The sequence below is a fragment of the Cheilinus undulatus genome, linkage group 17, assembly GCF_018320785.1.
Source record: "Cheilinus undulatus linkage group 17, ASM1832078v1, whole genome shotgun sequence".
Classification (NCBI taxonomy): domain Eukaryota; kingdom Metazoa; phylum Chordata; class Actinopteri; order Labriformes; family Labridae; genus Cheilinus; species Cheilinus undulatus.
Genome location: NC_054881.1, coordinates 35,526,021 through 35,548,790, shown reverse-complemented (window position 1 = coordinate 35,548,790; position 22,770 = coordinate 35,526,021). Strand labels below are relative to the sequence as shown.

The following is a 22,770-nucleotide window of genomic DNA, read 5'->3' as shown; positions in this document are numbered from 1 at the left end:
GGTGAACTCTAGTCCAGATTATTCTGTTTTCTTCGACAGTGTCTTTCTCTTTACCACTCTTCCATAAAGCTTTCACTGGTGAAGAACCCCGGCAACAGTTGTTGTATGCAGAGTTTCTCCATCTCAGCTGCTGAAGCTTGTACCTCCTTCAGAGTAGCCTTGGTGGCCTCTCTCACTAGTCTCCATCTTGCATGCTCACTCAGTTTGTGAGGACAGCCTGATCTAGGCAGATTTACACATGTGCCATATTCCCTCCAGTTATTGTTGATTAATTCCACTGAACCCTGGGGGATGTTCAGTGCCTTGGATTTTTTTGTGACCACCCCTGACTTATACATTTCAATAACCTTTTCTCTGAGTTGTTTGAGGTGTTCTTTTGTTTCCATGGTGTAATGGTAGACAGGAATACTGATTAAGCAGTGACTGGACCTTTCAGACACAGGTGTCTTTATTGTACAGTCACTTAAGACACATTCACTGCACTCAAGACATTCAGTTTGACGTTAAAGAGGGTTTTTTAATCAAAAAAGCCAAATTATATTGAGCACGATTGATTTATAAAATCAATAAAAGGGTCAAACATCCATTCGGGTCCTAAGCCATATAGGTTTGTGGTTTGTGAGCAGAATTTTAAAAACGTTACAGAGCTGCTTCAGCACCACCATCAGGTGAAAAAAGAAATTACAGGTGATCAAGGAAGTTTTTAGATTCTTTGATGAGGACGGAGGGTTTGCAGATTTTTTGCTGACTGTTAGAAATCTAAGGTACAACATCTTCTCAAAGTATTGAATGGCACAGATTCTTATTTCAGATTGTACTCATCCAGGGCTCCAGAAAAGCGCAGTATTTTCATTAATGAAACTAAGTGTAAGGATGACTGTACATTCATATCACCCACTTCAAGTCCTTATCTGTCTCTTCCTGCTGTGGTGATCAGCTGATTATGAGTGTTTACGCTTAAGACACCAAACTAACCACATCTAGACATGACCTTTGTGGACCAATCGTCTCGCTGCCTGTAATCCTTTTAATCAGTTCTCTTTTTCTATAGCTATCAGTTTGTCTTGTGTGGATCCATATGACCCTCCTTTCCCCCACTCGGATCATCAGTGTCAGGGTCCAGCTCTTCAGACAGCCTCCCTGCATCCTTCTTCCACTCTGTGAGGGTCTAGAGGAGTCTAATTACAAATCATATTGCACATTCCTAAACTGTGAAACATTTTTTTTTTTACTCACAATCAACCAGTGGCCCTCTTTGGGGGATGATATTTGTCAAAGTGGGGCCTCACACATACCAATAGGCTGTTTGGCACCATGATGGTAGGCGCACTCAAACTGTATGGTGGACTGTAATTGAAACATGATGAGCTCAGCTCAACCTGCAAGGATAAAAATGACATAAGTTAGACAGAATACAGAGAAAAGAAGAATCGACAGGTTTTCTCCTGTGTAAAATCTTTATTATGTGCACAGAACTGTTTGTCAGGGGTTCAGTGAAACACAAGCTGGGTGAGTGGTCCCATCCCAACACCGTATCTGCACCGGAGAGGGCGACTGCGGTTTGACCCTTAACAGTGATGAGAGGCACCACTACATTTGCACGACATTTACACCAGAGAAATGCACCCCCCTCCCACCCTTCCCTCCCCCTCCCCAAATTAAGCCCGATGTTGAATTTCAAGCTCAGAAGAACAGGAACAAAAAGAAGAATCGAGGAATTCTTCCACATTCATAAATCTGATCAATGAGCAAACTGGTGGCAGGATAAAAGTTCAACAACTATTGTTTAAAAAAATTTCCAGTTCGACTAAATCAATCTACCAGGATGTGACTGGAATGTACGACAAAGAGGGAAAGAAATGCAAAAGCAGTGCATAAAACCGCACACCATTCATATTTGGCAACACAAAAGAAAATAACAATGGAAATACTGATGCTACATACAGTTTTCTGAGTTCAAACTTCACATGAGAATGTTTAACCACAAAAAAGTTAAGACTTTTCTTCAACAAAAATGTCTTTTCCTTCAAATGTGAACATGAGCGGCGAGAGTTCTTCCTTATCTGTGTGAGTGTGAGGCTGAGGGAACTGTGAAAGTTGGCGAGGAAAAAAAAAAAAGTCCATCTTGGAATGTAGGCTTGGTCTGGTCTCAGGTATGACGCCAAGCTCCATGTAGCCGAATCGTGAACATTTGGCCGTGGCTGACCCCTCCCCGTCTGTTCCTTCCTCTCCAAAAAAACAAAACAAAAACGTCTCACATGGCAACCTTGGCAACCTGCTCTTCCAGTCTGGCGATTCGGCGGTCCTGGAGGATGACGCGGTCCCTGAGCGACTTGAACTCTCGGAGTACCTCTTCCAGTTTGTCTTCCATTTTCTGCACAAAAGAGAAACAAAGTTAGATCAATCAGACAAGATCTGCAAGAGTTTTAGCTGATTAACAACTGAAACATCACCTTTAGAACAAATGCTGCTCTAAATCCTTGCAAAACAAGCAGAGATTTCACAGGGAATAAAGCTGTTAAGCTGTTCTCCTTTGAATGGAAACCCAAATATTCAAGTATGTGCTGATCCATAACTTTACTCAATTGTTCCGACCAGGATAATAACCATGAACGGAGGAGTGCAACTGTCAGCAAAAGTTGCTGTGTGCCCGTCAGACAACACTCAGGGGAAAAAGCACTGTGAATCCATGTGAGAGCGTAATCAAAGTAAGAGAAGTGATGATATATGATCAAATAATAAACAAAGGAAATAAAATTAGAGAAATTATCAAGTGAGGATGTTAATATTTTCAGGACTTTGCCAAAAAACATGGTTTGAAATGAATTAGTCTCTATTATCTTAATAGAAATGTCAAATAAAGACATGTGAGGTTAAATAAGTGATTCCCATTGATTTAATCAGACCTATAGTCTTGCTATCATAAAACTCACCACTGAGGGCTGTGGAGAAGCGTGCTTCTCCACAAGTCGAGACGTTGTGATGGGTTCTGGTTTCGTGGCCGGTTTGGTCTCTAGCACGTTCGTCTTGACCACTTTAAGATCCCGGTTCTTTGTGGAGACATAGCCGTCTTTGAGTGAGATCAGGATTGGGCCTCCGTTTTTTCCAGCGAACCATTCCTCTGCCTCCAGGGCAGGATCAGGGCCGGCTGTGTCGGGATACAGGTCGTCCTGAAATAGGTCGGACTGGATGGGAGAGGACAGGTGGAAAATGTCAGGTTCAGAATTTTATGTCAAAATGTTGAAAGGTCTTTAACGTCACTATTGAAAAAAACTCCCTGGATATTTAAATTTTTAAGTTAAGAAAGAGACAGACATACCTTACGTGGGACTGTCATGATGATTGGCTCGCACTTTCTCTCGTGTAATTTGTAAAACCTACAGAGATAACAGATGCATTCTGATTAAAACAGATTAAATGTGAAACATAACAGAGTGATCAAACAGTGTTGGCAGTAGAAGCACTAATAGCTTTAAAGCTCCTGCATGAGGGTTTTTAGCTGGTTTTCAGACTGTAATTATCACTAATGTCTCTCTATGATCTTCAAATGTAAGCAGGCATAAGCACTGACAATTTCTAAACTGTTATTTTTAATGAATAAAACTGTTGCTGGAAGTGATCAACGTGCATGAGCAAGTCTGAGATGACACAAATCAAAAATCCACTATCTCATGATAAAAGGATATCACAAAACACCAGTCCAAAAAAAGGAGGATTAATAACACAAAATGTTGACCTTCTGGAAAATGATGCTCATTTATGCCCTCAGTTCTTGGTTGGAGCTCCTTTGCAAAAATTATTGCATCTATGTGATGTTGCATGGAGCTAATCAGTCCGTGGCACTGCTGGGAAGTTATGAGGCTCAGGTTGCTCTGATAGCAGGCTTCAGCTTGTCTATATCATTAAGTCTGGTGTCACTCATCTTCCTCTGAGATTCTCTGGCTAGCCAATCAAACACAGTAACACCGTGGTCCGCAAACCAGTTTCTGGTACTTTTGGCTTCACTGTGGGCAGGTGCCAAGTCCTGCTGGAAGAGGAAATCTGTATCTTCACGAAGCTTCTCAGCAGATGGAAGCTTGAAGGTCTCTAAAATCTCCTGGTAGACGGCTGACAGCATTGACTCTGGACTTGATAAAGCACAGTGGACCAACAGCAGCAGATGACATGGCACCTTAAACCATCACTGACTGTGGAAACTGGAAACACTGGACTTAAGCTCTGAGGGATTCTGGGCCCAGATCTTCCTCCAGACTCTGGGACATTGATTTCCAAATGAAATTCAAAGTTTAATTTCATCTGATAACAGGACTTTGGACCACTGAGCACTGGTCCAGTTCTTTTCTCCTTAGCCCAGGTGAGACACTTATAACATTGTCTAAGATGTAGTAGTTCAGGATTGGCTTGACACTAGAAACACGACACTTGTAGCCCATCTCCTGGACCCGTCTGTGTGGTGGCTCTTGATACACTGACTCCAGCCCATCCACTCCTTGTGAAGCTCCCCTAACTTCTTGGATCTGCTTTATCTGAAGGCGGAGCCCATTCCTGCTGCTTGTGCTCCTTTTTTCCACACTTTCCCCTTCCAGTCAACTCTGCAGGAACATGCTTAGATACAGCCTCTGAGAACAGCCTGACCTTTCAGCAGTGACCTTCTTTGGCTTACCCTCCTTGTGGAAGGTGTCAATGATTGTTCTTTGGACATTTGTAAAGTCAACAGTCTTCCCCATGATTGTGGCTGTGTGTATTGAACCAGTGTAGAGAATGAAGGTTCAGGAAACCTTTGAAAATTGGACTTTTCCACAATATTCTAATATTTTGAGATAATGGATGTTTGATTTTTGTGCACTGTAATCATTTTTTTTTGTAAAGTCTTGGAATATTTCACTTTGCATGGAATGAATCCAGAATTTATAAAATTTTAACTTTATGAAGTAAATCAGAAAAAAAAGAACTTCTACATGATATCCTAAATTTCTGAGATGCACCTGTATTCTTAGTATGAAGCGGTTTGTTATGTTAGAGCAATTCTGTAAAAAAAGGATTTTATAGAAAATAACAAGACAAGCAAAAACATTACAACTAACAAGATTAAGAGGCTTTTTTTGCAGTACCTTGCAATTTCACATTTGTTGACGTCCAGGCCTCTTTTGGGCATGTACCCCATCCCTCTCTGGGGCTCCTTGGTGGAGAAGGTGTTGAGGTAGTGGACATAAGGGGCCTCATCAGTGATCTCAAAGTACCGAATGCTGCTGTCACCCTGAGGTCACATGGTAAGGTAAGGTGAGGATCCAGGTTTCAGAGAACTGACACAAAGCAGGAAGTTATATACAAGCTGCTCACCTTTCCACACAGGTAGACTACATTAGTGTCGGGGTCGTAAAAAGGCAGCAGAACGCCGTTACTGGAGTCCATCTCTTGTACACATATCGGCTCATCCATGTTGTCCTAGAAACATACAATTATTATTTTAGTCAACTGTAAGGAGTTTAATGTGGTCTCACGCATGTATTGATGATTAATAGCGATTATAAAGAAGACAAGTACATAAAATAATTCCTCTTAGTGTCATCTGTAAACTTGACATAGTCTTGTAACCTTTTGACTTTGGCGCCCCCAGCTGGAGATGAAGTGTAATGAACATTAAATTATAAAAATATTGAAAATCAAAACTGATGGGAGTATCTGATAATATTAGTACACATACTTTGTGGGGATAGCTTTAAAAGACAAGGCTCAACATAATTTTAGTTTTATAATATGGACTGCAGTGTGACTGAGTGTTGTTTCTCTGTGTTTAAGGCTGAATGACAGTTATCTGACGAACACTTTTCCACAGAGCTAGCTGGCGCTCGCTCATGCGGCTGAATCCAGTGGTGAAAATGTTTCCGTCTGCTAGAAAGATGGCTCTCATAGGCCGAGCTCCCTCGTGGGCTTTGTCCTTCTCCTGAAAACACAAACACACTTGTCAGACTTGGCAGCCATGTTTGTAGGCTCTGCTGCTGCACTTTTGGTGGGTAATAATGGGAAATTATTCCACAGGAGGAAGTAAGATCCAACTTACCGCCACAATCTTCTTTTTACGAGGGTCGATGACGCGGACCTTCTTGTCCTTGCAGGCGGTGCACAGCAGGCTGCCGTTGCGGCTCCAGCTGACACTAAAGATAACGTCAGGGTGCATGTCCTCCAGGTTGATCATGGCCTCTCCTGTGCCTACGTTCCAGATGACGATCTGGTTGTCACACCCTGAAATGAACACAACAGACTATTTTAAGCATTTGACATCACACAAAGGCAACGCAATCAATCCAGGCATGATTGGTCAGATTGAGTGTTCAGCTGTGCATCACAACAAATGACAGATGACCTTAACCAGAGTTTTAGTTTGAGGCGTGACAAAGGCAGCAGACAAAGCTCACCTGCACTAAGGAGAACGTTGCGAGCGGTGGGATGCCAGGACACAATGCCGACTCTCTTAGAGTGGCCCTCTAACACGACCACGGGCTCTGACAGCGGGGTCTCCAGTCCGTTTTCAGGAATCTGCCAGACCTAAAAAAAATAGAAAAGTTGAATTAAAATGGTTACATTCCACACAAAAAGATGAGCTACTTAAAATAGTTTATCAGTAGAGTACAATGCAGTAAAGCTGTGTACAATGGCACAGACACTACTTCCAAGTAAAACACTGTCATGGAATTGCATACATATGTCTATGTCCCTTTGTTGGAAGTCAGCCACCAACCATTTGCCTAACCCAGCAGCTACGGTGGCCTACGGGCTATTAAAAGCAACACAACAAAGTGATCAACTTTTGACAGAAGATAATGAAAAAAAATCCAAGACTTCTGCCTCCCTCGCTCTGACACAGAGACAGGCAGCTGTGCTCTAACCACAATGTATCATAAACCCAGGGGGAGGGCTAATTGCTGGAGAGCTTGGCTATCTGTCACTTGAACCCGGCGCTGATGGCCCTAACATCTTCACCTGATGAAGGTGTTGAAACTTCTATGCTAAAGCCACACTAAATTTCAGTGGCACTGGACACATTCTATTTTCACCAAGTTTGTCACATTAAAGTCTCTGCTTCTTATTATCATTCAAGATTTTTTATTTTGAGGAGCAACATCAGGAAACTATCTGTCCATCATGAAATTAATGTGGTTGTGACACTGGCGGCTCAAACAGGGAGCTGACAGGTCCAATAAACACAGCAGACAGATGAGTCCTCCATTCAGATTTGAGCATTTCTTGAAAATCTGACAAAAGATTGGGGCACAGGTGGCCTAGTGGTTTAAGGCGCACCCTATGAACCTGGACAGCCTGGGCTGAAATCCGGCCTGAGGCCCTTTACCGCATGTCGCTCCCCCCGCTCTCATCCCTGTTTCCGACTCTATCCACTGTCCTCCTCTAACAAATAAAGGCTCAAAAATGCCCAAAATCAAATCTTAAAAAAAAAAAAAAAATCTGACAGAAGTTTGATTTTCTATTAAGTGGGTGAGACTTCAGCGCATCAACTGATACATTTTAAGCATCCTTTTATAGATTTCGCCACATAAATTTGTTCTCAAAGTACACAAGACTTATGCATTAAACTTAAAAATATACAAAATACCAGTTATTTGTTTTAAAATTGTAAAAATATTTGCAACACACACCATGTCAGGGGTGGGATGAACGTTCATGAATCCTAATCAAGGTAACAGTTCAATTCTGATTTTAGTTTTTGCCATAATAGCCCAGCCCTACTTATAGATGTTTATCATGACTGAAATTTGGCCTGGTGGTTAATAGCTAGAGACATTTAAAATTAGTCAACAATGTTTTTTAATGTTAGTAATTTATGTCACTAGTAGACTCTTCTTTTAATTGGATCACAATGCAAAAAAAACTATCATTCAGCAATTTTAGTTTTGGTATCATAGCAACCTAAATCTCCAGAATCACTTGTTAGTGACTTGTTAGCACTCAGTAACTGTGTCGAATAAAACAATTAATACTCATCAAGAAAAAGTCAGGATGAAATGTAATAAATTTCTGAAAAAAAGAAATAAAAGCTTATGCTTTCCTTACCATGACTGTGCAGTCCTCTGATCCACTAGCGATAACGAGGTCATTATGAGGACACCAGTCGATGTCCAACACAGGGCCTGTGTGACCACATACTGTCGGGTAGACCTTGTCTATACGGCCAGTCTGTGAGACAGAACAAACGTTAGTTACAACAGTGTTTGAGAGCGACCTGTGAGAGCTTCTTTGAGCTGATATAATTTAGAGATATGAAAATGAGCAGTGAGCAGGGATGATTTAACTATCTTATCTTCGTCTTTTGCATACTTTTGTTGTGCTTTTATGGCCATCGTATTGAAAAGTTTTAAATTCATCCCCATTTTCTCCTCTTTATTGGCTTAGAAGTATAAACTGTCACTGAAAAGACTTTTCTGAACCAGCTCGCTAGTTTTTCTGACATCTTGACATGTGTGATTCCTTGTAGAACATCCTACAGTGAGAGCAGTCTGACTTTTACATGGTGAATATAAATCAATTAACCTAGTGACCTAAAATATTGACACAGCAGCAGCCGTCCCCTCTGTGAGTATTGTGTGTTCAATTAGGCACTGTAACAGGAGACACATTGGATGCCGTTACTACTGGGCAGATTTAAACATTGATTATCTTTGGTTTCTACTACAGATATGAGCTTCAGGGAGAAGGCAGCGGGGGGTTGCATCAGAGCAGCAGGGTGCTGACGGTCTACTGGCACAGCGGGCCCATAGGATTGATTTGTTGCACACTCTGAGTGCTTAATCTGATACAACTCTTCTATCTCTTGGTATGTTTAACTCTCTCTGTGTCCAGTTTTGGTCCTCAGTTGCTACTGTCATGTTGTTATTTATTCCCCTCTGTTAGTCAAAGCCCCCTGTGAGCAGGATATGAATCACGCTGCAAGTATTCATAAATGTCAACTGAATTCAGTGTTAGGGAGCAGCCTTTGGACTTTAAATATATCCTTGTTGATTCAGTTCTATAAACTTTGATAACAGGCTCACAGTTCTAAAACATCTATTCAAACTAGAGAGGTTCCTACACATTCACTTGCATTAATACTGGTATCTATTCAACTCAGGATCAATTTTTAAATTCAAACTGATTCCCTAATTCACAACACATCCCCTATTTCTTATAAAGTGGTGATTATTTCAGCTGCTGCTCAGTCTGCTGTGCACTTACAGTAGATGCTATAAGTTATTATTTGCTTTCTAAAATGAGTGGGCTAAGCAGGAAATGTATTTATCAGAAACTCATGAGTGGAAACTTGATCATAAATCTCAAGCCTTCACTGCTGACGATTCTCTAGGAGAGCAGGTGTTATGGTAAATTAGTGACCGTGTTTACTTGCAAGTGTGTCGTTGTTTGTTGTAATAACAACATTGTTATAACACTGAACATTTTTATGTCTAAGATATGCTAAGGAAATTTGACTTTAATGGAAAACTAAGCAAAGTGGCTCTTTAACCCAAACGCTTTAACGTGTAGTCACCAGTTAACACGGTCACTCATTAAACCATAACACTGATCTCTGACATGACATGCATGGTGTGAACTCAGATATGTTTGTTCCTGAAGAAGCTACATTAGTTTAACACACTTAGCGAACATGTTGGGTTGGGCTGCCTCTTTCCTAAGATTGCAGAATCAGCAGTGAGTCTCAAAACTTCCCTTTTGTCAAAGCGGGACAGGCTAACTCACTGCTCTATAGAAAAAGCAGGCAGTTCATCAGAATGTCAGACACAATAATATAAACAATGCAGACACTGAGAGCTAGCGCTGCTAATGCTAACAGCGCAGCATATGAGCCACACATGCTACTGCAGCTGAGACGGCAGAGGGAGGAAGTTACCAGCAGTGTGTCTGCTGTTGAAAATGCACTCAGGATGTGATAAAGTTTGTTGAAAAAAAAAGAAAGATTCCTGGGAGTTTTGAATTGATTCAGAATTGCAGAGATTAGTGTGTGTGATTCGGACATGAATCAATTTTTCACAGCACTTCTGCTGGCATCAGCACTGTTGTAGTTAGTACAAATATAATTATCGGTATCAGTGTGTGAGATATACTGCTATCAGTATCGGTACCCATAAACAGTGCATTTACAGAGTATTCAGACCCCCTTCACTTTTTTTAGTTTTGTTATGTAGCAGCCTGAAGCTACAATTGAATAAACTCCTCTAATTCTCTTATTAATCTACCCAAAGTACCCTAATGACAAAGTGAAAACACAATCTGTAGAAACATCTCAGCAAAGATCCAGAGAAATGGGAGTTCAGGTTTTTTTTTATTTTTAATACATTTGCAATACTTTCAAAAATTCTGTTTTCACTTTGACACGTTAGGGCACTGAGTGTACATTAATGAGAATAAAAATGAATATTTTCGACTGTAACATCAGGCTGCAACATAACAAAACTGAAAAAAGTGAAGGGGGTCTAATTACTTTTTGAATGCACTGTACCTCCTATTTTACTCTATTTATGTCCTTATCTTTATTTCAACTTTATTGTATTTTTCTGACCTTTACTGTTTTGTGTTGCTGCTGCAATGCCAGCATTAAGTATTATCTTATCTCAAGTTTTCTAAACCCTTCCTACAAGCAAACAAACGAGAAAAAGAATGCTTACAACTACTGATAAACTTGACCTAAGTCCAGTTGACATATCAAAAAATGAGTAGAGAATAATACATTTATCAGATTCCATCCTTTCTCCAATAATAAGCATAGATCCAGTCACTTTTCCAATTTAAACATGACTATATAAATAATTTATACATGACTGTATAAAGACACTTTCTCAAAGTTGTAAATTATGCATATTTGAATATATCCATGTGTTTTTGAAAAACAAATTGAGGTGGCAGAATGTGAATGCCACTCACTTTTTGTAAGGGAAGAACCAGAAAGGCTCCTCCCCCGCTGGCTTCTATGATGATGGCAACAAATTTGGGGTTGACGGCACAGAAGGAGCTGTCCCATGTGACCCTGGACACGCGGATGTCATCGTAGCACTGGTCGTTCCTCACGGCCTGACCAAACACATGACGAAACTTGCTCTGTCGCACAACTCGTCGCAACATATCTGCAAGGAGAAATGAAGAAAGAACATTAGGTCAGAGTCAGATCATTATTCTAATATCATAAATAAGTTATTTTAGCAGCAGTAATGCATTTTTTTACATGAAGTGATGTTATAAAATGTGAAAATGAGCATCCTTCATCATTACAGAGCATGCTGGGGGTTAGCTTGGTTTTCTGCCAGTGCAGCCTGTCTGATTAAATTACACTTATTAGCTTTGACTGAGCTTGTTTCTATGCAGACCTACTGGCAAATATTTGTGGTAAACTGTGCAGGAGACACATTATTCTCCAGCTGAGCTTACATCCTGATATAACTGTATACTTCCAGACTTATGACCCAGACAGAAAGGTCAAAAAACTTTAAAAGCAAAGCTAAAGAAAGTTTTGACAATCTTACTTCTACCAGACGTTGAATTATTCATCATTTTAAACCATTATATTAAATTATAATATGAAGGGAGCAGCTTTTAACAAGGAATTTATCAAGTTTACTTTGGATGGACCACAAACAAGTAAAGACACAAACATTGCACAACCAAAACAATAATAGAACTTTAATGTAAATGGCTGGAAAAACAGACAGTTTATCGATAATGCTGATGAGGGTTTTAGTTTATTTGGGGGTTCTTTAGTATCTTATTATATTCCAGTCTGAGTAATGGGGAAAATCTGTAAATGCCTACTTCTAAACAAAGGTGTTAACATTTTTATGCTGGTTTAAAATGCAGAAAATTTTACTGAAACTAGAGTCTACAAGATATGTGAGACCGACAAGAAAAAATGTCCTAGTCTCTTTTTACTTCATAAAACAAAGCCATATTGGTACTTACTAACCTGTATTAGCCTAATACCAGCAGACCAACATACCAGTCAAGCTCAGACTCAGTTCAATTGACCCTTTTTGAAGGTATGTCTTAGAAACTTCTTCCTTCAGTACAATAAATTCCTAGAAAAGAGAGATTTGCTTAATCTCACGAGGTACATGAAAAAAAATTCTTAACATCTACTTACTAATTGCAACAAAAAAACAAGTTTTTCAATGTGTGGATGTCAAACGGCAGCGCCTCGGTGCTTAAATTTGCTGTAACTAAATGAGGCTCCAATTAAAGTTTTAGAAGTAATTATTCATTCTACCTGTTCTATGAAGGTCAGCTTTGCTTCAGCAAGTCACTGCAGAACAGTGAATCTGCAGCCCAGCAGATTCTTTCTAAGATTAAACATCAGAATCAGGCAAATGTTGCCTGCATATAGAAAGCAAGCAGCTTCATTTTCTTTGTAAAGATAGTAGTTAAAGATAGCTTCCTTTTCCCGTACTATTGAAAATGATGGAAAGGATTCAGAGTCTACAACACATTCCAAGTTACTACTTTAGGATACAGTAAAAAAGGTAAGCGTTTGCGGAAATATCTGCAGTCCTTCCTTATTTTTAGCCCAACATCTCCTGCGAGCACACCACAGATGGCCCGTTGCTGCTCCATGATTTTAGAAATGATCTCAGATGGCTGATCCCCGTTTAATAATAATATTGTGCCTCAGTGCCGCCTCAAGCATGTCTACCTCTTCCTGTTTCTTCTTTTGCTCCGGTTTATGCTTGCAAGAAGTCATTCATTAAGAGAAGCCTACAGACAAGTCAAGTTCAGTCATTCATTTGGTCAACTTTGGAAATCTTTGATGTGGTTAAAGGCCCAAACAGACTAACCAATCACAATAGCTATTCTCCTTATACTTGACATGTCTTAGATTTGTGTATTGTAATTTTTGGAATAAAAATGAGATGCCTGCAGGAGAGTTTCCAGGCTTTGAGTGACATGATGTACTGTGAAATCACACAGGCAAATCTGGTGTCTTAGGGAAGTAATCAAGCTGTCATTCTGAAGCTGCGTTCAGTCATTGGTTTCAAAATAACAGGCTTTTTAACAACCAATTACAGAACATGAACTGTTACCAAATCTTCTTCAGCAACTTTGTTAGTCTGCCCATAAAATTAAAGCTCCTGTGACAACTTTTAAAGCAGTTATGAAACGGACTAAAATAAAGACTGGTGAAGCTTTATAACCTGCAAAGCAAACCAGGCCATCACAACAAGACTGAGCATTTCCATCTAGTTATTCTTAAAGCTTAAAACTGCTGCTAGCAGAGGGTAGGTGTCAGAGTAAACAATAAGCTGGAGGCTGTTGAAAGAAAGTTTGCTTGCAAAATTTGATACAAACAGTATCCTCACGGAAGCCTTAAAGTTAAGGACATGTGACGCAGCATTTTTTCTTTTTTATCCTGAACGTTTTTAATTTACAGATGAGGATGAAATTATCACCACACCTATGACATTTTTCAGTTTTTTGTTATATATTTCCCAAGTGATGTTAAGTAGACCAAGGAATTTTTAACTCTGCTTTTTTCAAACATGGTCTCCTGAGGAATCCCAGCCCATTCTTCTTTGGAGAATTTCTCCAGCTCCTCCAGATTTAATGGTCTTCTGGATTGGACCTTCACCCCACAGATTTTCAATGGGAGTCAAGTCAAGGCTTTAGGATAGCCAGTCAACAGGGTTTACTTTGGTCTTCTGGAGGTAGTTCCTAACCAGGAGCTACCTATCTTTTGGTTCGTTTTCATGCTGGAAGACAAAGTGATGACCCAGACCCAGTTTTGCTGCTGACTGCTTGAGGTTTTCTTTAAACTTCTTCACATATCATTCTTTCTTCATGATTCCATCCACCTTTATGAGATTCCCAGTTCCAGACACGCTGAAGCATCATTCAGTCTGGCTTGAAGGTGTCTCTTCTTGGCTTGGCTAAGTCCCTCACTACTGTCTTGGCAGTTGTTCTGGGGTCTTTAGACACATCTCACACTAGTTTTCTGTCCAGAATCTTTGAAATCTTTCTCTTCCTACCTCTGCCAGGCTTATTCTGGACTGAGTGGCTCTCTTTGAATTTCTTGACGATACTTCTCACTCCAGTTCTTGACACTTGAAAACACTGTCATAACTTTGTATATCCTTCTCCTGCTTTGTATCAACAATTCTTCTCAAGTATAATCAGATTTCTTTTGTTTTTGCCATGCTACCATGCTTTTTCAGTGACAACTCAGACCCTTAAGGGAATTTTTAGACTCTGTGAATATGAAAATAACCTTTAGTTTTAACTTGATTTTACAAGCTTTGAGCAGTACAAAGTAAAAGCACTTAACTGAAAAATAGTGATTTGTGGTATGGCTCAACAAAAAGGTCAGTTCTAAAGGGGGTATTAATTTAGACCCTGGTAAGGCACGCAACAGCAAAACGTCTGGTGGGTTCAAATCCTCTCTGCAAACCAATATTCTCCCAGAAAACTAGGGGTCAGTATCTTCAAAAATCATGCCTGTGGCATGTTTTTACGTCTAGCACGTCTGTAAAAATTTGGGAAATGTACGCCATGCTGGACGCCTGAGAAGGGGTGTGTCTTAAGATTTTACGTCACATATGACACTTGCTACTCTGCAGATGCATCAAGCATAGAATAGGCTGCAATTTTGCTTTTTTGTGAAATACTTTTGTCTGTGTGCAAAGTAAATTAATGTAAGCATCTAAAATAAAGCTAGGATGGCTGGAAAAGATGTGTTTAAAATTATCGGTCTGTTTAACAGCACTTATAAAACTGTAATTGTCCTAGGAAGGCTAATAATTACATCCTCCTCTGTAGCTCATGACAGTGCTGGCATCTCACAGCATATACTGTATGTACGGCACATCTGCACTATGCATGCAGCCTTTAAAAGCACATTTTAGCTGAAGCTAGTACCCCCTGAGACAGAAATATGAGAGGTCTAAACATCAAGGAAGATTATTCCTACAATCCTTTCCATTAATCAATTACTTTCCTTTATAACTGATTCATAGAGCAGAACAAAGGGCTATAAACAGCGATAATGTAAATCCAGGGCTCCATTATGGCTGGACAGCACAGCTTCCACATCAAACCAGAACAACGTGTTCCCTCAGCCTCTATCAGTTCTCCATTCAAGATCAGCAGACCCTCATTCAAAATATGCATTTGACAAAACGAGCTGCCTCAGCCCCTGCAGGCTTTGGCTAGTTGATATCATACGTTACAACATGCCCCTCTGTGCTGGCTCTGCTTACACCACACCATCACCTAACACACAGTCCTAAGCGAGCATCATGATGGTGGCCACTCAGTTAGTGTTAGGCCTTGATTCAGCAGGTACAGAATAGTACTCTGATATTCTTAACCACAAGAGAGAGAATATAACGGCTTCAATGGCCTAAATGTGTATACAATTAGTGGGTTTTAAGTGGTCTGGTGCCCCTTTTCGTTATTATACAGGCTGACTGGACAAAGCGACTTAATGGGTGTGCAAGCCAAATGATTAATCAGCATGACTGCCAGTTTTAGCCTAAACTCATTATAACACCGGCATATCGCAGTTTTGAATGCAGCCGTTGGGGGTGGAAACAGATGCCCCGTGCTAACGTTAAACAATGGTTGGTGGCTAACGATAGCTTAGCACAAAGCTCGTTGTGTTCCCTCCTCCCCATTCAAGGCAACAAACTAAACACAAAGAGCATATCGGGGCCTAGTTGTGACTTTTAATGCGCTTGCAAGCTTTCAGTATAAAGCAGTTAACACTGTTGGGACGGTTTAGCTTATCATAACTTAGCTAGCAAAGGTTGCTAACCTAACGGCTGGAACAAGAGTCTGCAGATTTATATTTTGGTGGGTTACATTACGCCCCAGATGTGACTTTCACTAAATAGGAGATAAAGCGCAAGTTAAACTTTAATTTTATTATTATTACAATATAATAGGGTTTTAAAATATCATAGGTTATGGTTATAAAGGTTGCCCCGTGTTCCGCCGCACTGCCCCAGCGGCTCGGCAGCTGTGCCGGGGATGGTCCGGTCTCCGCAGCCGCTGACACGCATCGCATACAAGGAGGAGGTAACCGAAGGGGAGTGTCTTTTTAAGAGCATTTACGTGATATTAGCAAACACGTAGCCACATATGTTACGTATTTCTTTCACAGTGAGCGGCCCACTCTATATAAAAGGTATTATTATTGTAATTTATCCACTAGTTTGTCAAGAGTGTTCGCATCCGACCGCTCATCTGTTAAGCTAGCGGCTAGCCTAGCTGCTAACCGTTAGCTGCGGTGGACCGCCGCCAGCTGACGCAAGTGCAGATATTTCCACCCAAGGTTTTTGGCTGCTCTCATTCCCAAACCCATCCAGCGAGCTAAATGGATGCTGCACCGCCCCGGCCGTCGGATCACATGCAAAATGTACCATGCAAAGATACTTTTAATGCTTTCTTACCTCCTAAATCTATGCAAGATTTTCGAAAGCACGGGGGTAATCAATCACAACACATGAATCTGGTAGTTTAGGCGCGCCCTTATCCTGCAGGACGTTGCTCTAGTATCCCTTGTCTCCACGAGAAAAAGCCCGGTCGCTATGTTCTAAATCCTACTTCTTTCTGCAGATATGTGGCAGGGAAGCAGTGTTTAGATCTAGTGGTATTTGAGGATGCCCGTTGACAATTAGAGCATCTCCTGTTTGCCTCTCACCTGCGGGAGACTAGCTTTCGTCTACTCTCATCGTTATTAAATTCAATAGGGTACGCTGACGACCGGCTACGGCACATGCGCACATGAAAAGTCAGATTTCATGTCCCAGGGCTGTGAATGGGGATGGGTCTGCAAGAAAGCTGGCTTCTCGCTACACCCTCCTCGTGTCTTTTGAAGTAGATATGCTGATTCATTTGATTTTGTTCAACTCTGCAAAAATGTGGATTATTATCACCAAAGCATCCTTTGTATCACAGTCCCTCCCCTCCCCCCCCTGCATGTCCCATCCCGTATCCCACCCCACCAGCCTGGGCTGTCCAAACACTCACTGACCCCCCCACTCCAACCCCCCCCTGTCTGCGAAGTAGTATGCTGTCACAGAGCATATCTGTACAGATTGTTTGTTTATATTTTTACAGTTTCACCAGTTTTAAGTAGATGCCTTATTTCCTAAAATGTAACTACCTAAAATCTATAAAACTGTACTTATGTCTTCCTTGCAAGCTCTTGTTGCAAAGTGAGATTTGATCATCATTATGGGGTGCTGTGATTTCTTAAAATAGCTGTGAATGGAAATGTTAAACTCAGGAAAGTTAATTCACAAGTTTCAAAATTCACCCCTTGGATGTTTTACCCTTGTGTTGATTTTATAAATCAATCATGGTCAATATTATTTGGCTTTTTGACACACATCAAAACAGATTTCTACATAGTAATATAAAAATATGTAATGTGAAACAATTTACAGGGAACAGGTATTTTCAAGTCCAGCCACAAGTTCTCAATTGGATTGAGGATGGTCTGATCTAGGCAGATTTACACATGTGCCATATTCTTTCCATTTCTTGATGATGAATGTAACTGAATTTAACCCCCTGTCCCCCCCAGGGCTTTCAACCACGTTGACTGGTCTTCATCGAGGTCAAATGCAAACCTTTATAATTAGTTCAGAGCAGAAGCCCTTCAAGTGCTATGGATGAAGTCAACAGCTGCTGAGCTTGCATGCCTACAGATCCTTCCTCACAACAACTGGCTCCTGTGAAGACAAGGCTTAGTGTGACAAGGCTTAAAGCTCCAGAGAAGACAAGTAAGTGGGTGAAATTCTTGGTAAAATATCAAAATGATGGTAGTAATTATTGAGTAAATGCCCTTTGTAATTGAAAAAAATACCCACTTTCAATGATGTGATTGTCAAATAATGCACCTACTAGTAAGGACATTAACGTTCAGGTTTGTGACTCTTCTATGAGTGAGTAGTGAAGGTAGAGGAGGAAAACTGCAACCCCCTTTTTCCTCTTACTTTAAAGGTCAACATTTGGACTGTATCTTAAAATAGATCATGGTGAGTTTCCAACACTGCCACAGGAATTACCAAAGTAGATAAACAGAAGTTCTCTCATTTACACCGAGGAGTACATGAGTCTAACAGGAGGATAAAGCTCCTGTAAGGCGTTTTTAGCTGGTTGTTAAACAGGCTGAAACAAACACTGATGTCTCCATGCGATCTACAAAGACCATAATCAACAAGATCAACATTTCTTTATTGTTATTTTTAATGCTGTAAATCCCATAAGGGGGTAGGTGTCAGACAAAGTATTTAACAGTACACTAAAGAAACATGCATGATGCATGCGCCTTTTTATGAGCATCTATCACCTAAGAATCTCAGCAAAGACATCAGATAAACTGTTTTGTACATAGGGAGTGACAAGTCCTACAAAGAAAAAGTCCCTAGGAGAGCTTTAATGCAGGGAGTCTTACACCAGGACTCAGATTTAAATCCAGTTCTTATATATACAGAAAGAAAGAACTTGTTCACCTTACTGTCTATTTTGTTTTCAACATCATGTGAGAGGCTGTTTTGGGTTGATATTGAATTACAGCTCCAGTCCTTCAGAAAGAACAAGACTCTTGATCTAATCAGTGATAAACACTTTAATGCTGTATATTACATAACAATAATTGACCTCCTGTTGTTTTGCTACTGACAGATCATGGACATGTCAGCTGTTTTCAATGAACTCCTCTTTTTAGACAACTCCTGAAGAAACTATCAAGTGGGAACTTCCTGACTTTTTTAGAGTTGTTCACTTTTTTTGAGTGACATGAGTGAAGTTTCTGACTCAGAGAAGTCACACATTATAAGGAGGATGTACTGAACTCTATGGAGGTGTACTCTCTGGATCTAATGCACCTTTTAGTTCCCACTCTAAGGCTGAACAGTTACAGGATGTTAAAAGAAAATTATGTTGACTTAACAATCCAAAACAGCTACTGAGTTCATAAAAGACATTTTCAGTTTTAAGTAAACAGTTCTCAATCACTTTATATATTTTCTGTCATTGTACTCAATTTATTAATCATTCATCTCTTATTCTGCAGGGTTTTCCCAGAATGCCTTTGGGCATTAGACACTGTTGCAACATGAGTGAAGTTACTCACTGAGTTCATGAACATGATAGAAGAGAAGTTCCTGGTTCCACTTTTCATTTTTTTCCCTTGTAGTCACTTAAATTGGCCTTATTTAGGTGGTGTAAGCGTTCAAGAATAAAGTATGTGATAGAAATAAGGGAAAAATGCAGTGGACGAAGAACAGTAAGCTTTACAAAAAGTGCTCGAACATGTTGTTTTGTGAGGGTTTTAACAGAATTTTCAAGTGTAGGAACTTTTCCACTATGAAGTCTAACTAAAAAAAAGTTAGGTTAACCCAACGTAAATGTATTAGTAAGACTGAGTTGATGAAACTCAAAATTATCAGTAACCTCAAATGTTTTGAGTTTTACTGACTCATTAGGGATTACTCAAAAATGTTTTTCAACCACTTAAAGACTTTGAACTAAAAAAAATCACAGTACTTTCCACTTGTTTGGATTTTGAGAAATCAAAATATCAAGTACTGCAATGGTTTTTTTTAAAACGCAGGGTTCCCTTTGAAACAAAACAGTTTTCATCTAATGTGTTGTCTTAAAGATCACATATTGTGCAAAATAAACATTTTCAGGCTTTTATAACAAAACTTTGCCCCTGGCCTGTCCACATTCCCCCCAAGAAACAGAAAAATCCACTCCCTACTCCCCTCTCTTTCTCCACCTTTCAGAAAATGTGTGCTAAAACAAGCCGTTCTCAGATTTTCCCCTCATGATGTCATGTGGGGAGATAGCCCCGCCCCCAGGTCCAGTTGGCCCTTTCTGCTTGGAAGAAAGTTCCCCCCTCCTCTCTTGATTTTGGGAGAGGTGTGGTTATGGGCAGAGTCAGAGAGCTCATTAGCATTTAAAGCTACAGACACAGAAACAGCTTGTACTGAGCAGGGCTGAAACAGAGGGGTTTTTAGATGTACAAAAATCCAATCCTGGAGTGTTTTTTCAGCAACAAACTTCACAGGAATGTTTTGGGGACCAATATAAACCAGTATAAACTTGTCTTAAAGGGGTTAAATATGTGACCTTTAAACTAAGGATAATCGACCTTCTGTTTGGATATAGTCTTGCTTTTATGTGAAAAGAAAAGAAGGAACTTCTGTGGGTAGATTAAAGATGATGGCATGAACTTAACCAAAGAAAAAGGAACTTGTTATGGATTGAAAAGGAAATAAGGGGATAATAAAAATCCAACGTGTAGGTGACTTTTGTCTTGTCCACTGATCTGTCTGACTTATTTTAGATCTCTGCTGCTGGGAGATGTTTCAGTGGCTAAACCAAAGTGTGATGAAAGGGACAATAAATCGTGCACTTGATTGCAATCCAAAAAAATTATGCACTAATTGTGGATCTGAGTTAATTGGGATCAATGTATTTATGCCTACTGCTCTGATAAAATACTGTTGGAAAGAGCTTCTGGTGTTTCTATATCACAGCCTGTTAGCATCAGAAGGTCACAGTTAAAGACAAAGCAACAATTTAATAACTTTCATGTGTTAGCAATTCAAAACATCAATATTTAGACCACAAGCAAACTGAATTGTTCATTTAAAGTTCAAGAGTTTCTCACAGAAGAGTCTGTGCTGTGCAGTTTGGAAAGTACCCTCTCATATCATTCCAACACGTGTTTTCCTTATGTAAACTGTGGGGCCTGTAAACAAAGACAAGATTGAGACAAGATTGATGAGTCCAAACAGTCCTTACCTTTCTTTGGCGATGCTTGAACTTCTGCTGGTCTCTCTCTGGATTTCTTTGGGACATCGAAAGCATTCTTCATCTGAGAGACTTTCACACTGGGACTCTGCTCTGACACCCGGACTTGAGCTTTGTCTGCTTCAGGTTTCTGCCGGCCTTGGTGTCTCTGCATTTGATTGGTTTCTTTGATGATCTCTGATACAGGCTTGTAGGAACCCACCTCAGCTCCTGCAAGCTTAGATCGACCGTAATCAGTTATGTCTTTAGTGGTGCCATTGCTAGTGTGGATATCGTCACTTATCTGTGCACTGACTCTTTCAGAAATGGGCTCATGGGGGATTTCTCTGTTCTTTGAGTAAAGAGGTTTTGGTCTTTGGGCTTCATGTTCTGCTGGGACCTCAGGTATATGTAAACTCTCTGTGGATGCTGAAGGATGTGGGGGCTTTTGTGAACTTTTAAACCTGGATTGTCTCTCCAGGAACACTCTTCTCTGCAGCATGTCCAGGTTCTGCAGGTCTTCGTCTGGTGACAGCGTTGCCAAACGTGTACAGAAGTCAAAGTCTATTATATCTCCAAACCGATCATCCATGCACTCAACTGAGGATTCCCATTGGCTAAGGTCAGCTGACAGGCGTCGTATGTCCATTGGCACTGTGTAAGTGCCCCTTTCATCCCAAAGCATGCACATGTCCTGACTAGCTGGAGCGTTGCATGGAAGGATCTTGTTGAAATCAAACGTGTGCCTCCTTCTGGCCCTCTCCTCAGAGCGCAGATGGTCTTTGCTGCGTCTTTGCACATCAGTAGACATTAACTGTGCAGTTTTAAGCTTTATAAATGGGTTTTTAGGTTTTTTAGGGACAGGTGGAGGTGGACCTTTACCTTTGGGCTTTTCTTTCGGTGCACAGTCTTCCATAGAATCACGTGAAGCTCTGGGTGCCACCGGGGACTCTGCCACTTCTGATTGCTCTTCCATTGAAGTGTCTCCCTTTGGGAACAGATGAGTTACGGGTGGAGGAGTGATGACAGCAGAGAAAGACACAAGCTCACTCTCTCTCTTCAAGCAGGCAACCTGTATCTTTCCATCGCTGCCTTCATTCCCTGGCAGAGGAAGAGGAGGGATCACGTTGCTTTGTTCCAATGAAAACGAGACGTTGTCTTGCAGCAGTGGTAAATCGAAGCTTGGGTTCTTCGAGAGGCGAGTATTGGCGTCTTTCCTGGTCTCTTGGTTCTCTTTCTTAGATATGCCTTCTTTAGCCCTCCTGTAGACCGCTCCAGCAAACCTGCTTAGTCTGGACTGGTCCGCTTCCACTTGTTTTTCTGAGTCCACCTTTTCAGAACACGCTTCCCAACCACTGCTGCTCCTTCTTACAGATTTACTGGTGCTTTCAGATAAAATACGCTCCACACTAGGAGTGACTCGCCCTTCATTTTGGTCATTCCTGTTGAGTTCCCTCTCTGCTTTCTCTCTACCAGTTGTCTCAGTGTTGTTAGCTCCAACAGGACCGTCTCCTTTTAGCCGACACCTGCCGCCTGTCACTTCAGCTGAGGGTTGACCTCTTTTGCTTTGAGAAGCGGCTGTGTGTGAACCCTCAGCGTTTGTGACTGAAAGTGTCTCAGGTTTTCTCCTGCTCGTCTCTTCAGTGTCCTTTTCCTGCTGTGAAAGGTTATCATCCCTGTAGCTAAGAGAGGGATCTTCCTTAACTTTTCCTCTAACAGATTTCTTTGTTTTTATCCTGTCATCATTAGCGACATCCCCATCCGATGATATCCAAGAGTCATCTCTTTCTAGCACCACAAAATCTTCCTCAAGAACAGGATCACATGACCCTGTTGGGCTCCTTATTTGAGAATCAAGACTCAACTTGCGATGACCAAGTATTGAGTTTTGTGCATTCTCCTGTTCCTCCATAGCTGTTGTCCCAGCCGAGACCACAGCCTTGCCTCTCTTTTTGTCTGAATCCTGTCTTGCCTTCA

The 22,770-nt window shown here is 40.8% G+C and overlaps 1 protein-coding gene across 2 annotated transcripts; it reads right to left on the bottom strand.

Moving 5' to 3' along the window:
* Positions 1–1,658: 1,658 nt before the first annotated feature.
* Positions 1,659–22,770, bottom strand: LOC121525676 (coronin-1C-A-like). Of its 2 annotated transcripts, none has more exons than XM_041811780.1 (11): positions 20,806–22,770; positions 10,927–11,126; positions 8,068–8,190; positions 6,417–6,546; positions 6,062–6,243; positions 5,825–5,944; positions 5,341–5,445; positions 5,112–5,257; positions 3,320–3,377; positions 2,934–3,185; positions 1,659–2,374 (listed from the first exon to the last, which is right to left on the bottom strand). In XM_041811780.1, the coding sequence occupies exons 1-11, from the start codon at positions 22,703–22,705 to the stop codon at positions 2,255–2,257; spliced, it is 3,336 nt and encodes a 1,111-aa protein (XP_041667714.1). In that variant the 5' UTR covers positions 22,706–22,770; the 3' UTR covers positions 1,659–2,254. The 2 variants fall into 2 exon arrangements, with proteins under 2 accessions (XP_041667714.1, XP_041667715.1); XM_041811781.1 differs by lacking the exon at positions 20,806–22,770 and adding an exon at positions 16,434–16,728.